This window comes from Felis catus, chromosome B3 (genome assembly GCF_018350175.1).
Source record: "Felis catus isolate Fca126 chromosome B3, F.catus_Fca126_mat1.0, whole genome shotgun sequence".
Classification (NCBI taxonomy): Eukaryota; Metazoa; Chordata; class Mammalia; order Carnivora; family Felidae; genus Felis; species Felis catus.
In genome coordinates, this window is record NC_058373.1 from 30,950,300 (window position 1) to 30,963,222 (window position 12,923).

The 12,923-nt window shown below is 42.3% G+C and overlaps 1 protein-coding gene across 3 annotated transcripts in view; it reads left to right on the forward strand.

The window, feature by feature from the left end:
• The window catches only part of SIN3A (SIN3 transcription regulator family member A), a 74,838-nt gene that overhangs the window by 59,225 nt on the left and 2,690 nt on the right, over nt 1-12,923 (forward strand). For all 3 annotated transcript variants that reach the window (XM_019832029.3, XM_003986928.6, XM_045059010.1), the window contains 3 exons: nt 1,657-1,749; nt 2,644-2,738; nt 9,693-9,900. In XM_019832029.3, coding sequence (XP_019687588.1) covers nt 1,657-1,749; nt 2,644-2,738; nt 9,693-9,900 — 396 coding nt within the window. The remainder of the gene's footprint in view (nt 1-1,656; nt 1,750-2,643; nt 2,739-9,692; nt 9,901-12,923) is intronic.

Below are 12,923 nucleotides of genomic sequence, written 5' to 3' on the forward strand. Positions count from 1 at the left end.
GTGCGCACACACACGCTCTCTCTCTCTCTCAAAATAGACTTTAAAAAAGAAAAAAAAAAAAGACACTTAACCAACTGAGCCCCCTGGGTGCTCCACAGATAGGAGTTTTTAAAGCTGCTTTGGAAGAGCACTGGGAATCAGAACTGGCTTCTGGTCCTGTTTGTTTACTGGCTGTGTGGCCTTGAGAAGTCAGAACTCTGAACTTTAGGTTTTTCCCTGTGTAAAATGAAGAAGGTTGAAATAAATGATTCTCAAGCATCCTTATATGCTCTGCTCTTCTCTTGTGATTTGGACAGTGAGCTTGTCTGCAGCAAGCCTTTAGGGTAAGGGCATTGAGAGTCTTGGGATTCTGACGGGGAGATCCCATGTGCCACCACCATTTCATAGTTCTTTTGTGCAAAATATGACTTTTTTTTTGCCCCTGTCAGTGTATTGCTTTTAAATATGAATTTTTAAGGGGCACCTGAGTGACTCCGTCGGTTAAGCATCTGTGACTTTGGCTCAGATCATGATCTCATGGTTTGTGAGTTTGAGTCCTGCAGCGGGCTCTATGCTGACAGTGTGGAGCCTGCTTCAGATTCTGTCTCTCTCTGCCTTTCCCAGATTCATGCTCATGTGTTCTCTCTCTCAGAAATAAAGTTCGCAGAACTCAAAATATTAAGAACCTCAAATATGATTGATACCATTACAGCAGATCACTTATTAATATGTTGATGTTTTGTGTTCCTTACACCACAGAGTTTGTGATGCTTTGGATGGTCTTTTTATTTTTTTCTTAGATTTTTAAAAAAAAATTTTTTTTTCAACGTTTATTTATTTTTTGGGGGACAGAGAGAGACAGAGCATGAACGGGGGAGGGGCAGAGAGAGAGGGAGACACAGAATCGGAAACAGGCTCCAGGCTCTGAGCCATCAGCCCAGAGCCTGACGCGGGGCTCGAACTCACGGACCGCGAGATCGTGACCTGGCTGAAGTCGGACGCTCAACCGACTGCACCACCCAGGCGCCCCTAGATTTTATTTTTAAGTAATCTCTACACCCAACGTGGGGCTCAAACTCACAATCCCAAGATCAAGAGTCACATGCTCCATTGACTGAGCCAGCCAGGCACCTCCTTGGGGAGTCTTTACTGCTGTAAAAATGTGATTGCTGCTCTCTGTTGGGTTTGATGTTTTCCACTTCACTTTCTGTTAGAAGTTTCCCTCCCTCCCTCCCTTCCTTCCTTTCTGTTTCATTTTTCTTTTCTTCTTTCTTTAATGCTAGAGGGTCATTAACATCTTTGTATTGTGTTCCAGAAATGGGATTATCAGGTGAAATGGCATTGATGTTTTACGGATCTGGCTTTATGCTATATTTCTTTCTAATGAACAAAATAATTTTAAAGCATTCTTGACATTGACTATTGTTTTAGCTAATATAAGAGGTATGAAACGTGGAATGATACTTTTTGCTCTAACCTTTCATTTTGCTGGTAGCAAGATTGGACTTTTGCCTTTTTTATCATCTGCCTCCTAAGCTTTGGAGTGTCTGCCTCATCCCTTCAATCAGAGCAAAGTTTTATAAGTTTATTGCCTCCCTACCTCCCAACCCTTGAGCAGCTAGATTATTACAGCTTTGGAGATGGTCTTTTGTTTACACCCTGGTTTCTTATTTGCAGCTTATGTTTATTCAGAGCCAAGGCCAGGTTCAGCTGACCATTGAGCTCCTGGACACAGAAGAGGAGAACTCGGATGACCCTGTAGAAGCAGAGGTATGGACAAGTATATTACAGAAACTGTGTGCTTAGAGGGCCATCATGTCCTGAGGCTCTGCCTAGGGATGATCTTCTAGAAGGCCAAGACAGCCTCAGACCTGTTAAGGGTCAGAACCTGATGCCTGAAGTATAGGCCAGTTCAGCAGAAGAGAAGGGGGCTGCCTGGTGGTAGATACTTACGGTTGATGGCAGTCTCATCTAGCTCTCAGTAAATCCGTCTCTCAGGAAATGTCCTGTTTGGCAGCTTTCCTGTTTTTCTTTTAAAGTATAAGAAACAGCAAATGAGGTGCCATCTGCCTGGTATCATCCTGACTCTGTGTCACGTTTACTTTTTATTGGGCTAGGTGAAGCCAGGAGCTCTCAAGCCTGCAGAGTGGGTAGAGTGAGTTGGTTATCCTAGCTGGGCCTGGCAGGTAATGTTAATGAGAGATGCAAGCCATGCGTATGATGTTGAGATAGGGAAGGGAGATTGTTGTTCTTTGGGAATCTTGGTTCCTGGGTGCCAAATCTTTGGGGAAAAAAAAATTTGAGATGCCAGAAGGCCAGACTGTAATGTGAAAGATCCCGATTTTCAAACATTTGCCACTGTGTATTTTGTTCTTTAACAAAACCCTCTGTGGTGAAATAAAACTTGTCAGTGAGCCAGTTTCTACCCATTTATGACTTCTGGTAACTTTTAAGTATCTCAGACAAACTTTGGGTTTGTTATGTACCAGAATTTTGAAGCTATGTGTCAATACGTACCAGCATGTCACTATGGCAAGATTTTTTTGATCTTAAAACTTAAGGATTTCTGACATGTTAGTCGTAGAATTTGCTAGAATACCTGAGGAGGGTGGAGTCCAGTTTTTGTGCTCTCTCTCCACCCCCATTTTGTGTTTATAATCCTAGCGTTGGTCAGACTATGTGGAGCGATACATGAACTCTGATACTACCTCTCCTGAGCTGCGTGAGCATCTGGCACGGAAACCAGTATTTCTCCCGAGGTGAGTGAACGAAGTCACAGGTTGGCAATGTGTACTGGTACACGGCTGAGGAACGGAGAGTGAAATGGCTTTCAGATCCTTGGTTTTCACTCACTTCATTGCTCTGTCTGCTGGACAGCAGGGACACTGAGGACACTAATTCAAGGTTTCTATGGCTGTTACACCACGAGCTTACCTGGAGCATGTGCCAAAGAAGCATCAGAGAAGTGAGAGTTTTAGAGATGTAGCAGTAATTTGCCTATGTCGGATAGGACTGTATGTCGGAGTCTCCGAGTTTTGATGATTCACTAGAAAGACTCAAGGACTCCACGTGTAGTCATATTCCCAGTGATGATTTATTATGGCAAAAGCATGCAGAGCTAAATCAGCAAGGGGGAAAGGCGTCTGTGACAAAATTCAAGGAAGCCAGGCGCAAGCTTCCAAGAGTCCTCTTCCATTGTAGCCACACGGGACGCTCTTAATTCCTCCAGCAGCAAATTATGACGATATGTTTGAAACGCTGTCTACCAGCGGAGGCTCATTAGGAGACTCAGTGCCAAGGTTTTTTATTGGGTGCTAGTCATATAGGCCAGACTCCCAGAAAGAAAGCAGGTTTTCAGCATAAACAAAACAGCTGGGGTACAGTGAACCACTTTTATTGTTTAGGGAATAGCGGAAGCTCTCCCCAGATTCAAGATTCCAGAACCCAAGCAAGGGGGACAGCCTTGAAAGTGGGGCTTTCAAAAGATAGCAGTCTTACCAAAAATAGTAAAATACCTAGGAATAAATGTAACTAAATAGGTGAAAGAGCTGTATTCTGAAAACTATAAAACACTGATGAAAGAAATTGAAGAAGACACAAAGAAATGGAAAGATATTCCATGCTTACAGATTGGAAGGACAAATATTGTTAAAGTGTCTATACTGCAGCAGTCTACAGATTTAATGCAACCTCTGTCAAACTACTACCAGCATTTTTCACAGAACTAGAACAAAAAAAATCCTTGAAGTTGTACAGAATCACAAAAGACCCAAGTAGCCAAAGCAGTTTTGAAAAAGAAAAGCAAAGCTAGAGGCCTCGTAATTCCAGACTTCAAGTTCCATTACAAAGCTATAGGCATCAAAATAGTATGGTACTGGCACAAAAATAGACAAATAGCTCAGTGGGACAGAATAGAAAACCCAGTAATAAATCCATGATTATATGGTCAATTAATCTTCGACAAAGAAAGAATGCACAATGGGAAAAAGTCTCTTCAACAAGTGGTGTTGAAAATTGGACAGCAACATGACAAAGAATGAAACTGGACCACTTTCTTACACTATATACAAAAGCAAATTTGAAATGGATTTCAGACCTAACCCTGAGACCTGAAACCATAAAAATCCTATATGAGAACACAGGCAGTAAATTCTCTGGCATGGACCATAGCAACATTTTTCTAGATATGTCTCATGAGGCAAGGGAAATAAAAAGAAAAACTATTGGGACTATACCAAAATAAAAAGCTTCTGCACAGTGAAGGAAATAATCCACAAAACTCAAAGGCAACCTACAGAATGGGAGAAGATATTTGCAAAGGACATATCTGATAAAGGATTAGTATCGAGAGTATATTAGGAACTTGCATAACTCAGCACCTAAAAAACAAATAATTCAGGGGTGCCTGAGTGACTCAGTTGGTTAAGCATCCAACTCTTGATATGGACTCAGATCATGATCTCACAGTTTGTGAGATCGAGGCCCGTGTCGGTCTCTGCACTGATAGCATGGAGCCTACTTGGGATTCTCTCTCTGCTTCTCTTCTGCTTGCACGCCGCGCGCGCTCTCTCTCTCTCTCTCTCTCTCTCTCTCTCTCTCTCTCTCTCTCACTCACTCACTCAAAATAAATAAACTTAAAATAAACCTACAAATAATCCAGTTAAAAATGAACAGAAGACATGAATAGACATTTCTCCAGAGAAGACATACAGAAGGCCAACAGACACATGAAAAGATGCTCAACATCACTGATCATCAGGGAAGTGCACGTTAAAATTACAATGACATATCACCTCACATCTGTCAGAATGGCTAAAATCAACAACACAAGAAACAACAGGTATTGGCAAGGATGTGGAGAAAAAAGAACCCTCATGCAGTGTTGGTAGGAATGCAAACTGGTGCAGCCACTATGGAAAACAGTATGAAGGTACCTCTAAAAGTTAAAAATAGAACTACCTTACAATCCAGTAATTGTGCTACTAGGTATTTACCCAAAGAATGCAAAAACAATCAAAGGAGTACATGCAGCCCTATGTTTATTGCAGCATTATTTACAAGAACCAAGATCTGGAAGCAGCCCAATTGCCCATTGATAAATGAGTGGATAAAGAAAAGATGTGGTATAAATGTACAACAGATTATTATTTAGCCACAAGAAAGAGTGAAATCCTGCCATTTTCAATGACATGGATGGAGCTAGAAAGTATTACCCTAAGTGAAGGACGTCGTTCAGAGAAAGACAGATACCATAGGATTTCACTCATGTGGAATTTAAGGAACAAATGACCAAAGGAAAAAAAAAAGACAAACCAAGAAATAAACTCTCAAATATAGAGAACAAACTGATGGTTATGTGAGTGGGGAGGGGTGGGTGGATTGGGTGAAACAGGTGATAGGGATTAAGGAGTACACTTGTCATGATGCGCAGAGTGTTATATGGAATTGTTGAGTCACTGTTAGTGATGCGCTATTAGTGATTAGTTCACTAACAGTGAACTATTAGTTGCAGTACACCTGCAGCTAATACAACCCTGTATGTTAACTATACCAGAATTAAGGTTGAAAAATAGTAAGAAAGTAGAGCTCTCTTCTGATGATGATAGGAAAAAACTCAAAGATAGAAGTCTTAGGCCTGCTGCATTCACTCCAGAATTTTTAAAAATCTCCCTATTTATGGGCAAAGCATATTGTTGGTCTTCTTTCTGAGGATGCAAGTGGAGTTTCAGAAGTAGAAAAGAGGTTTTGCTGTAGTAGAGTGACTCTCTTCCTTCCCAAGAGCTTGGAATTGAAATCTCACATCTTACATTTCCAGAAATGTATTATCCCAATACAGACGATCCCCGACTTATGATAGTTTGTCTTAAATGATAGGACTTTACAATGATGTGAAAGCGATACACACTCAATAGAAACCATACTTCAAATTTTGAATTTGGGTCTTTTCCCAGGCTAGTGATCTGTGGTACGACCCTCTCAAGATGCTGGGCAGGGGCTGCAGCCCCCAGTCTGCCTCATGATGACTGGGAGGAGGGTCAAGAATTGATACAATCTTTCTGTACCCATACAATCACTTTGTTTTCATTTTCTTTCTTTCTTTTTAATGTTTGTTCATTTTTGAAAGAGAGAACGTGAGTGGGGGGGGGGGGGCAGAGAGAGAGGGAGACAGAGGATGTGAAGGAGACTCTGTGCTGACAGCAGAGAGCCCAGTGCGGGGCTCTAACTCAAGAATCATGAGACCGTGACCTGAGCCAAAGTCGGACACTCAACCAACTGAGCCACCCAGGCGCTCCTGTTTTCATTTTCTTTACAGTAGTCAATAAATTACATGAGTTATGTAACACTTCATTATAAAATAGGCTTTGTGTTAGATGATCTTGCCCAAATGTAGGCTAAAGTAAGTGTTTCTGAGCACTTTAAAGTGGGCTAGGCCAAATTATGATGTTTAGTAGGTTTAGGCTTATAAAATGCATTTTTGACATACAGTATTTTCAACTACTTATCAGGATGTAGCCCCTAAGTCCAGGAAGATGTGTGTTATTAGACTTAGTCCTAAATAAAACATGGAAAAGGGTGTGAGCAGAAGGGCCCCGCCAGGCTCTTCCATTCCTTGATTCATTCAGCAGACTTCAAGCAGCTGTTCTGTGCCAGGCCACTCTTCAACAAAACAGACTTAGTCTCCATGTTTATGAAATAGTACAATAAACATATCATGTATTTCTCACAGGTCAGCCAAATTTTTTAAATATTTGTAACCTGTATAGTAGAGGGTATGTGGAAGGAAAGCACTTTCATATACTGTGAGGTGGGGGGTGGAATATGAATTGATAGAATCATTCTGGGGTCAGGGCAGATAAATTGCATGGGACCTTTACCCTATAACTTTGGTTTCTAATAATTTGCCTTACAGCTATTCTAGCTAAGGTTTTCAGTGAGACCTATATTCTTAGAAAAGGAATATCCCAAAAATCTTTTGTTTATGTGGATTATATTTAGTAATATTTATGTTCAAAATCAGAACAGAAATATTTAAAATGTTATTTGAAAAATATTAAATCCATTATATATTATCGTAAATAATATTTTAATGATGGGGCACCTGGGTGGCTCAGTCGGTTGAATGTCCAGCTTAGGCTCAGGTCATGATCTCACAGTTTATGGGTTTAAGCCCAGTGTCGGGCTCTGTGCTGACAGCTCAGAACCTGGAGCCTGCTTCAGATTCTGTGTCTCCCTCCCTCCCTCCTTCCCTCCCTCCCTCCCTCCCTCCCTCCCTCTCTCTCTCTCTCTCTCTCTCTCTCTCTCTCTCTGCCCCTCCCCAGCTTGTGCACGAGCTGAAATAAAGAATTCGTTCTCTCTCAGAAATAAATAATTTTTAAAAATTAAAAAAATAGGGGCGCCTGGGTGGCGCAGTCGGTTAAGCGTCCGACTTCAGCCAGGTCACGATCTCGCGGTCCGTGAGTTCGAGCCCCGCGTCGGGCTCTGGGCTGATGGCTCAGAGCCTGGAGCCTGTTTCCGATTCTGTGTCTCCCTCTCTCTCTGCCCTTCCCCCGTTCATGCTCTGTCTCTCTCTGTCCCAAAAATAAATAAACGTTGAAAAAAAAAATTTAAAAATTAAAAAAATATATTTTAATGAAAAGCGATTTTAAAACAAAAATTAGTACAAATAGTGGCATTGCCTTCCATTTTTCCAAATCTGTTTCATGTCAGATTTAATAAAAAAACAGCTGCTTTCTCATCTCTGCTTTTATATTCAATCTGTTGCAGTATGTTGTTAGGTTGAAATATGTGAAGAAAATGTGGCCTTACTCAGATAATGTAGCTGGAAAAACGTATTTTCATATGCTTTCAGGTAATTGTGGATATTCTTTGACATGACATCAAAACTCTTCCAAGTGGTAGTTTCTTAAAGGTTAGTTGCAGTATCAGTGAAAATATCAATGAGTTTTTCATACAGTTAGGTCAGAATCTGTGGGTTTACCTTGTACTTTGAATGAATCTTTTTTTCATGCATGATTTTTTGTAAGTTCATGCGGTTGGTTATTTGGAAAATATTAATTCACTAAGTTATGCAGACCTACCAGATGTTGACACATGTTCATTTTACCATCTCCTCCTCCCCCCATAAAAACATCATGTTTATTAATATCACCCTTGACCTCATCAAACACATTTGTAAGTAATAGGAAGCTGTCAGCTTGTGGTGGCCAATGCTAGTTTACCAAATTTTAAAGTTTTACTTGAAAGGTTAAACCTTCTCATTGGCAGCAAACATTTTCAGTTGTTTTCTTGGAAGTGCCAGACCTCATTGTACATTTTTTGAGAAAATAGCTACCAGATACTCCAGGCTGGCTAGCCCATTGTTCTTTCAGGTAAAAATAGTGATCCATTTGCGACTCAAGCAGTGCTCAAGTGCTTTTCTGTAAGAATCCCGTTGTGTCTTGGCACACTAGGGTGCTTTATGTGTAGTTCCCATTTTATTTATTGCACAGCGTATGGAAAGGATGGGAATCTTTCAACTGCCAGAGCATGGCCAGTGAGAACACAAAGATTCCTGAAGACAGTTTGGTGCCACCAGCATTTTTATTCACCATTACCTTTTGCACTGCCAGTGCAAATGTTAACACAAGGGAAAAAAAAAAAAGTTTCATTTTTTTGAGAGAGGGAGAGGGATAATCTTAAGCAGGGTCCATGCCAAGGGTGGAGCCCAAAGCGGGGCTCCATCTCACACCTGTGAGATCACAACCCGAGCCAAAATCAAAAGTTGGACACTTAAATGACTGAGCCACCCACGTGCCCTAGGAAAAAAAAAGGTTTTTTTATACATGTTTCCGTGTTAGTACATTATAGTATTATTATGAAAATAGTTTTGATCTCCTAGACCTCCTAAAAAGTGTCTTGGAACCCGCAGAGGTCCTTGGACCAAAGAACTGCCGTCCTGCAGAAATACATGTATACAAAGATAGTCACTGAAGCAGAGTTTTTCATAGCATAGTATTGGAAACAATAGAATTGTCTAGCTGATAGTCTTTCTGCTTACTGGCAGAGAGGATTCAGCACTAAATACCTGCCAAGACATCCACTGATATGAATTGTCTTCTTAACTATGTGTGTAGAATAGCAGGAATTAAGTACTCTCTTTGGGGGAATTGAAAAAATAGGCATTCAAATAATTTTCTTTGGTCTGTGGTTCAGGTGAGGAGCCCTAATTGATTTTTGTTAAGGAATGGTTAAGGCATGTTCTCTGCAGCAGTTCAAGAAAATGTGACAAATCTTTGTGTGATGAATTGACGATATCTTCACATTAAGTAAAAAGTTGAGAATAATATTTATAGTATGATCATGTTTTGTCTTAAAAAACAAATCCCAAAACAGAACTATAGCAAGTGATTACATATGTTACTGATTCAGAGAGACCTAGAAGTTTTTAAATCAAAAACTGCTATCCGTGGCTATCTCTGCCAAGGCACGTGGGATTTGGAAAATCAGGGGTAGGAGATGGTTACAGATTCCTAGTTTTTATTCTATGTATCTCTGCATTTGAACTTTTTTTTTTTTTTTTTTTTTTTTTTACAATGAAACCATTGGGCATTATATGTAAAATCCTGGTAAGTGCTATGAAGACATATATATGATAAGGAAAACCCCTCTGAGGGGACTTCTGGGAATCTGCGTCTGGATGAGCTCTCAACCGGCATGACTTCTCTGCATTGTAGGAATCTGAGGCGGATCCGGAAATGTCAGCGTGGTCGAGAACAGCAGGAAAAGGAAGGGAAGGAAGGAAACAGCAAGAAGACCATGGAGAATGTGGATAGCCTGGATAAACTGGAGTGTAGATTCAAGTTGAATTCCTACAAGATGGTGTATGTGATCAAGTCAGAGGACTACATGTATCGGAGAACTGCCTTGCTCCGGGCTCATCAGGTAAGAACGAGTAACTGAATTTCTCCACACCCCTCCTTCCCCAGCCAGGCCCAGACCTACCCCAGAGGCTTCTGATTGCTTCTCTCCCTTTATGAAAACCACCTCGCAGATTTGAGAATTGTTGAGTAAGCAGGTGTATTAGTCTATTAAAGATGTCAGGGGGCACCTGGGTAGCTCAGTCAGTTAAGTGTCTAACTCTTGGTAATTGGCTCAAGTCATGTTCTCACAGTTCCTGAGGTCTAGCTCCACTTTGGACTCTATGCTGACAGCACAGACCCTGCTTGTGATTCTCTCTTTCCTTCTCTCTCTGCCCCACCCCCCCCACCCCCACTTGCTGACTTGCTTGCTCTCTTAAAAGTAAATAAATAAACTTAAAAAAAAAAAATGTCCAAACAAAGAACCACAGACTGCGCCTTAAACAACAAATTTTTTGTCCTACAGTTCTGGAGGCTAGAAGTCAAAAATTGAAGCGTTTGGCAGAGTTGCTCTGAACCAGGGCTGTGAAGGAGAATCTGCTCCCTGCCTCCTCTCCTAGCCCCTGGTGTTTTGCTGGCAGTCTTTGGCCTTCCTGGCTTTCAGGTCTCTGCCTTCATCTTCACATGGTGTTTTTCCTATGTGCCTGTGTCCAATTTACCCTATTTATTTATTTATTTATTTACTTATTTAAATTTTTATGTTTAGAGTGCAAGCTGGGGAGAGGGGCAGCGAGGGTGGGGGGGTGGGAGAATCCCAAGTAGGCTCCATGCTGAGCGTGGACGTCGGGCTTGATCCCGCAACTCTGGGATTGTGACCTGAGCAGAAATCGAGTCAGACACTCAACTGACTGAGCCACCCTGGTGCCTCCAATTTACCCTTAAAAAATTTTTTTTTTGTTAACGTTCATTCATTTTTGAGAGATACAGCATGAGTGGGGAAGGGGCAGAGAGAGAGGGAGACACAGAATCTGAAGCAGGCTCCTGGCTCTGAGCTGTCAGCACAGAGCCCGACGCGGGGCTCGAACCCCGAACCCAATTTACCCTTTTTAAAGGGTGCCAGTCATACTGGACTATGGGTTCACCCTGCTATAGTGTGACCTATCCTAACTAATTACATCTGCAACAACCTTATTTCTCAGGTCACATTCTCAGGTACTGGGGTGAAGACTTTAACACAGTGACTTGCAGGGAACACAGTTCACCCCATAACAGCTGGTGGCACCTCAGTGAAATGAAGCTACTCCCAGCATTTATATTTCAAGTGGTATTGCTTATTTGAATTCTATCCGTTTTCACATGCTGTCTCAATTGTGAAGCTTCCTGATGCAGTTATATACCGGGTATTGTGCTAGGCCCTGGGACACAACCAAGGAGTAAAGCATATATGCACTGTGAGAGAAAGAAACTGGGTGAAGTGATCGTGGGTAACTGGCACACAGGCCCTGTTTTTGTTGGGGGAGACCTCTCTAAAGAGGAAACGCTTGAGGCCTGAACAATGACAAGGATCCAGCCTGGGGAAGAGTCAGAGGTTGGTACTTTCCAGGCAAAGGAAACAGGCAAATGCAATGCTGGAAGGGAGGAAAGGACTCGGCATGTTTGAGAAGCTAGAAGCTTCAGTGTGCCTTGAGCCATAGGGAGAGTGGCATGTTTGAGGTCGAAGGGTGGGGGAAGACATCATTGCTAGTCTCATAGACCATGGTTGGGATTTTGTTTGTGGTACACTGGGACATTGTTGACAAAGATGGCTCGAACTGCTGTGAGGACAGTGGGGTGACTTGAGGCATGATGCTGGAAAGGCAGAGACTGCTTGAAAGACTGCTCTTGTCCAAATGAGATGTGATGGTGACCTGGGCTATCAGGGTGGCAGTGGAATTGTAAGAATTAGATCAGTTTGGAGATGTAATTGTCAGGATGTGGTCATGATCGGATGTGAGAAGGTAAGAGAAAAGAGAACATCAGGGATGCTGCCTGGTGGTTTTTGGTTTTTGTTTTTGCTTGAGTAAATCAGAAGTTTAGGGATACAATCTGTTAATACGGAGGTGGGTTAGGGGGCATATAAGGCACTGTGTTTTGAACTGTTTTTGGTTTTTTTTTTTAATGTTTATTTATTTATTTTGAAAGAGCAGGGGAGGGGCAGAGAGAGAGAGAGGGAGAGAGAGAATCCCAAGCAGGATCCGTGCTGTCAACCCCAACGTGGGGCTCAGTCTCACTAACCGCCAAGACCATGACTTGAGCTGAAACCAAGAGTCTGATGCTTAACCGACTGAGCCACCCAAGCGCCCCTGAACTGGTTATGTTTGAAAGGACTACAGGGGCGCCTGGGTGGCTCAGTCGGTTAAGCATCCAACTTCAGCTCAGGTCGTGATGTCATGGTTCGTGGGTTTGCCCCCGTGTCAGGCGCTGTGCTGACAGCTCAGAGCCTAGAGCCTGCTTCGGATTCTGTGTGTGTCTCTCTCTCTCTGCCCCTCCCCTGCTTGTGCCCTGTCACTCTCTGTCTCTCAAAGATAAATGTTAAAAAAAAATTTTTTTTTGAAAGGACTACAGTTCAAGCAGGAGAATGTTAGATGGGTGTTTTAATGGACTTCTCTCATGATGCTGTGTGTTGTATGTTTGATGCCAGATTATTTGGGGAGCTAAGTAACACCTAATTCATCTTTGTATCCCCTACTCTGCCTTGCACATAGGCCCCAATAAATATTTACTAGATGGGTAGGTGAAAGCATAAACCTCCCCTGAAGATCTGCTGTGTCCTCATGCTCTGCTGGGCAGGGTGGGGTAATACTGTGAAGAGAAAGTGGGTTTTAAGCCCTTTGCCTTTGCACTGTTTTACTTAGAAGTGGATGGTCACACTGCCAGGGTGACCTAACAGCTGCAACTCATAGGGTCTCATTCAGGGTATGCTAGAAGCACCTGTGATGCTAGTTTCAAAATGGGGGGCGGGGGGCGCCTGGGTGGCTCAGTCAGTTAAGCATCTTTGTTTCTTTTTGAGAGAGAGAGCACAAGTGGGGGAGGGACAGAGAGAGAGGGACACACAGAATCTGAAGCAGG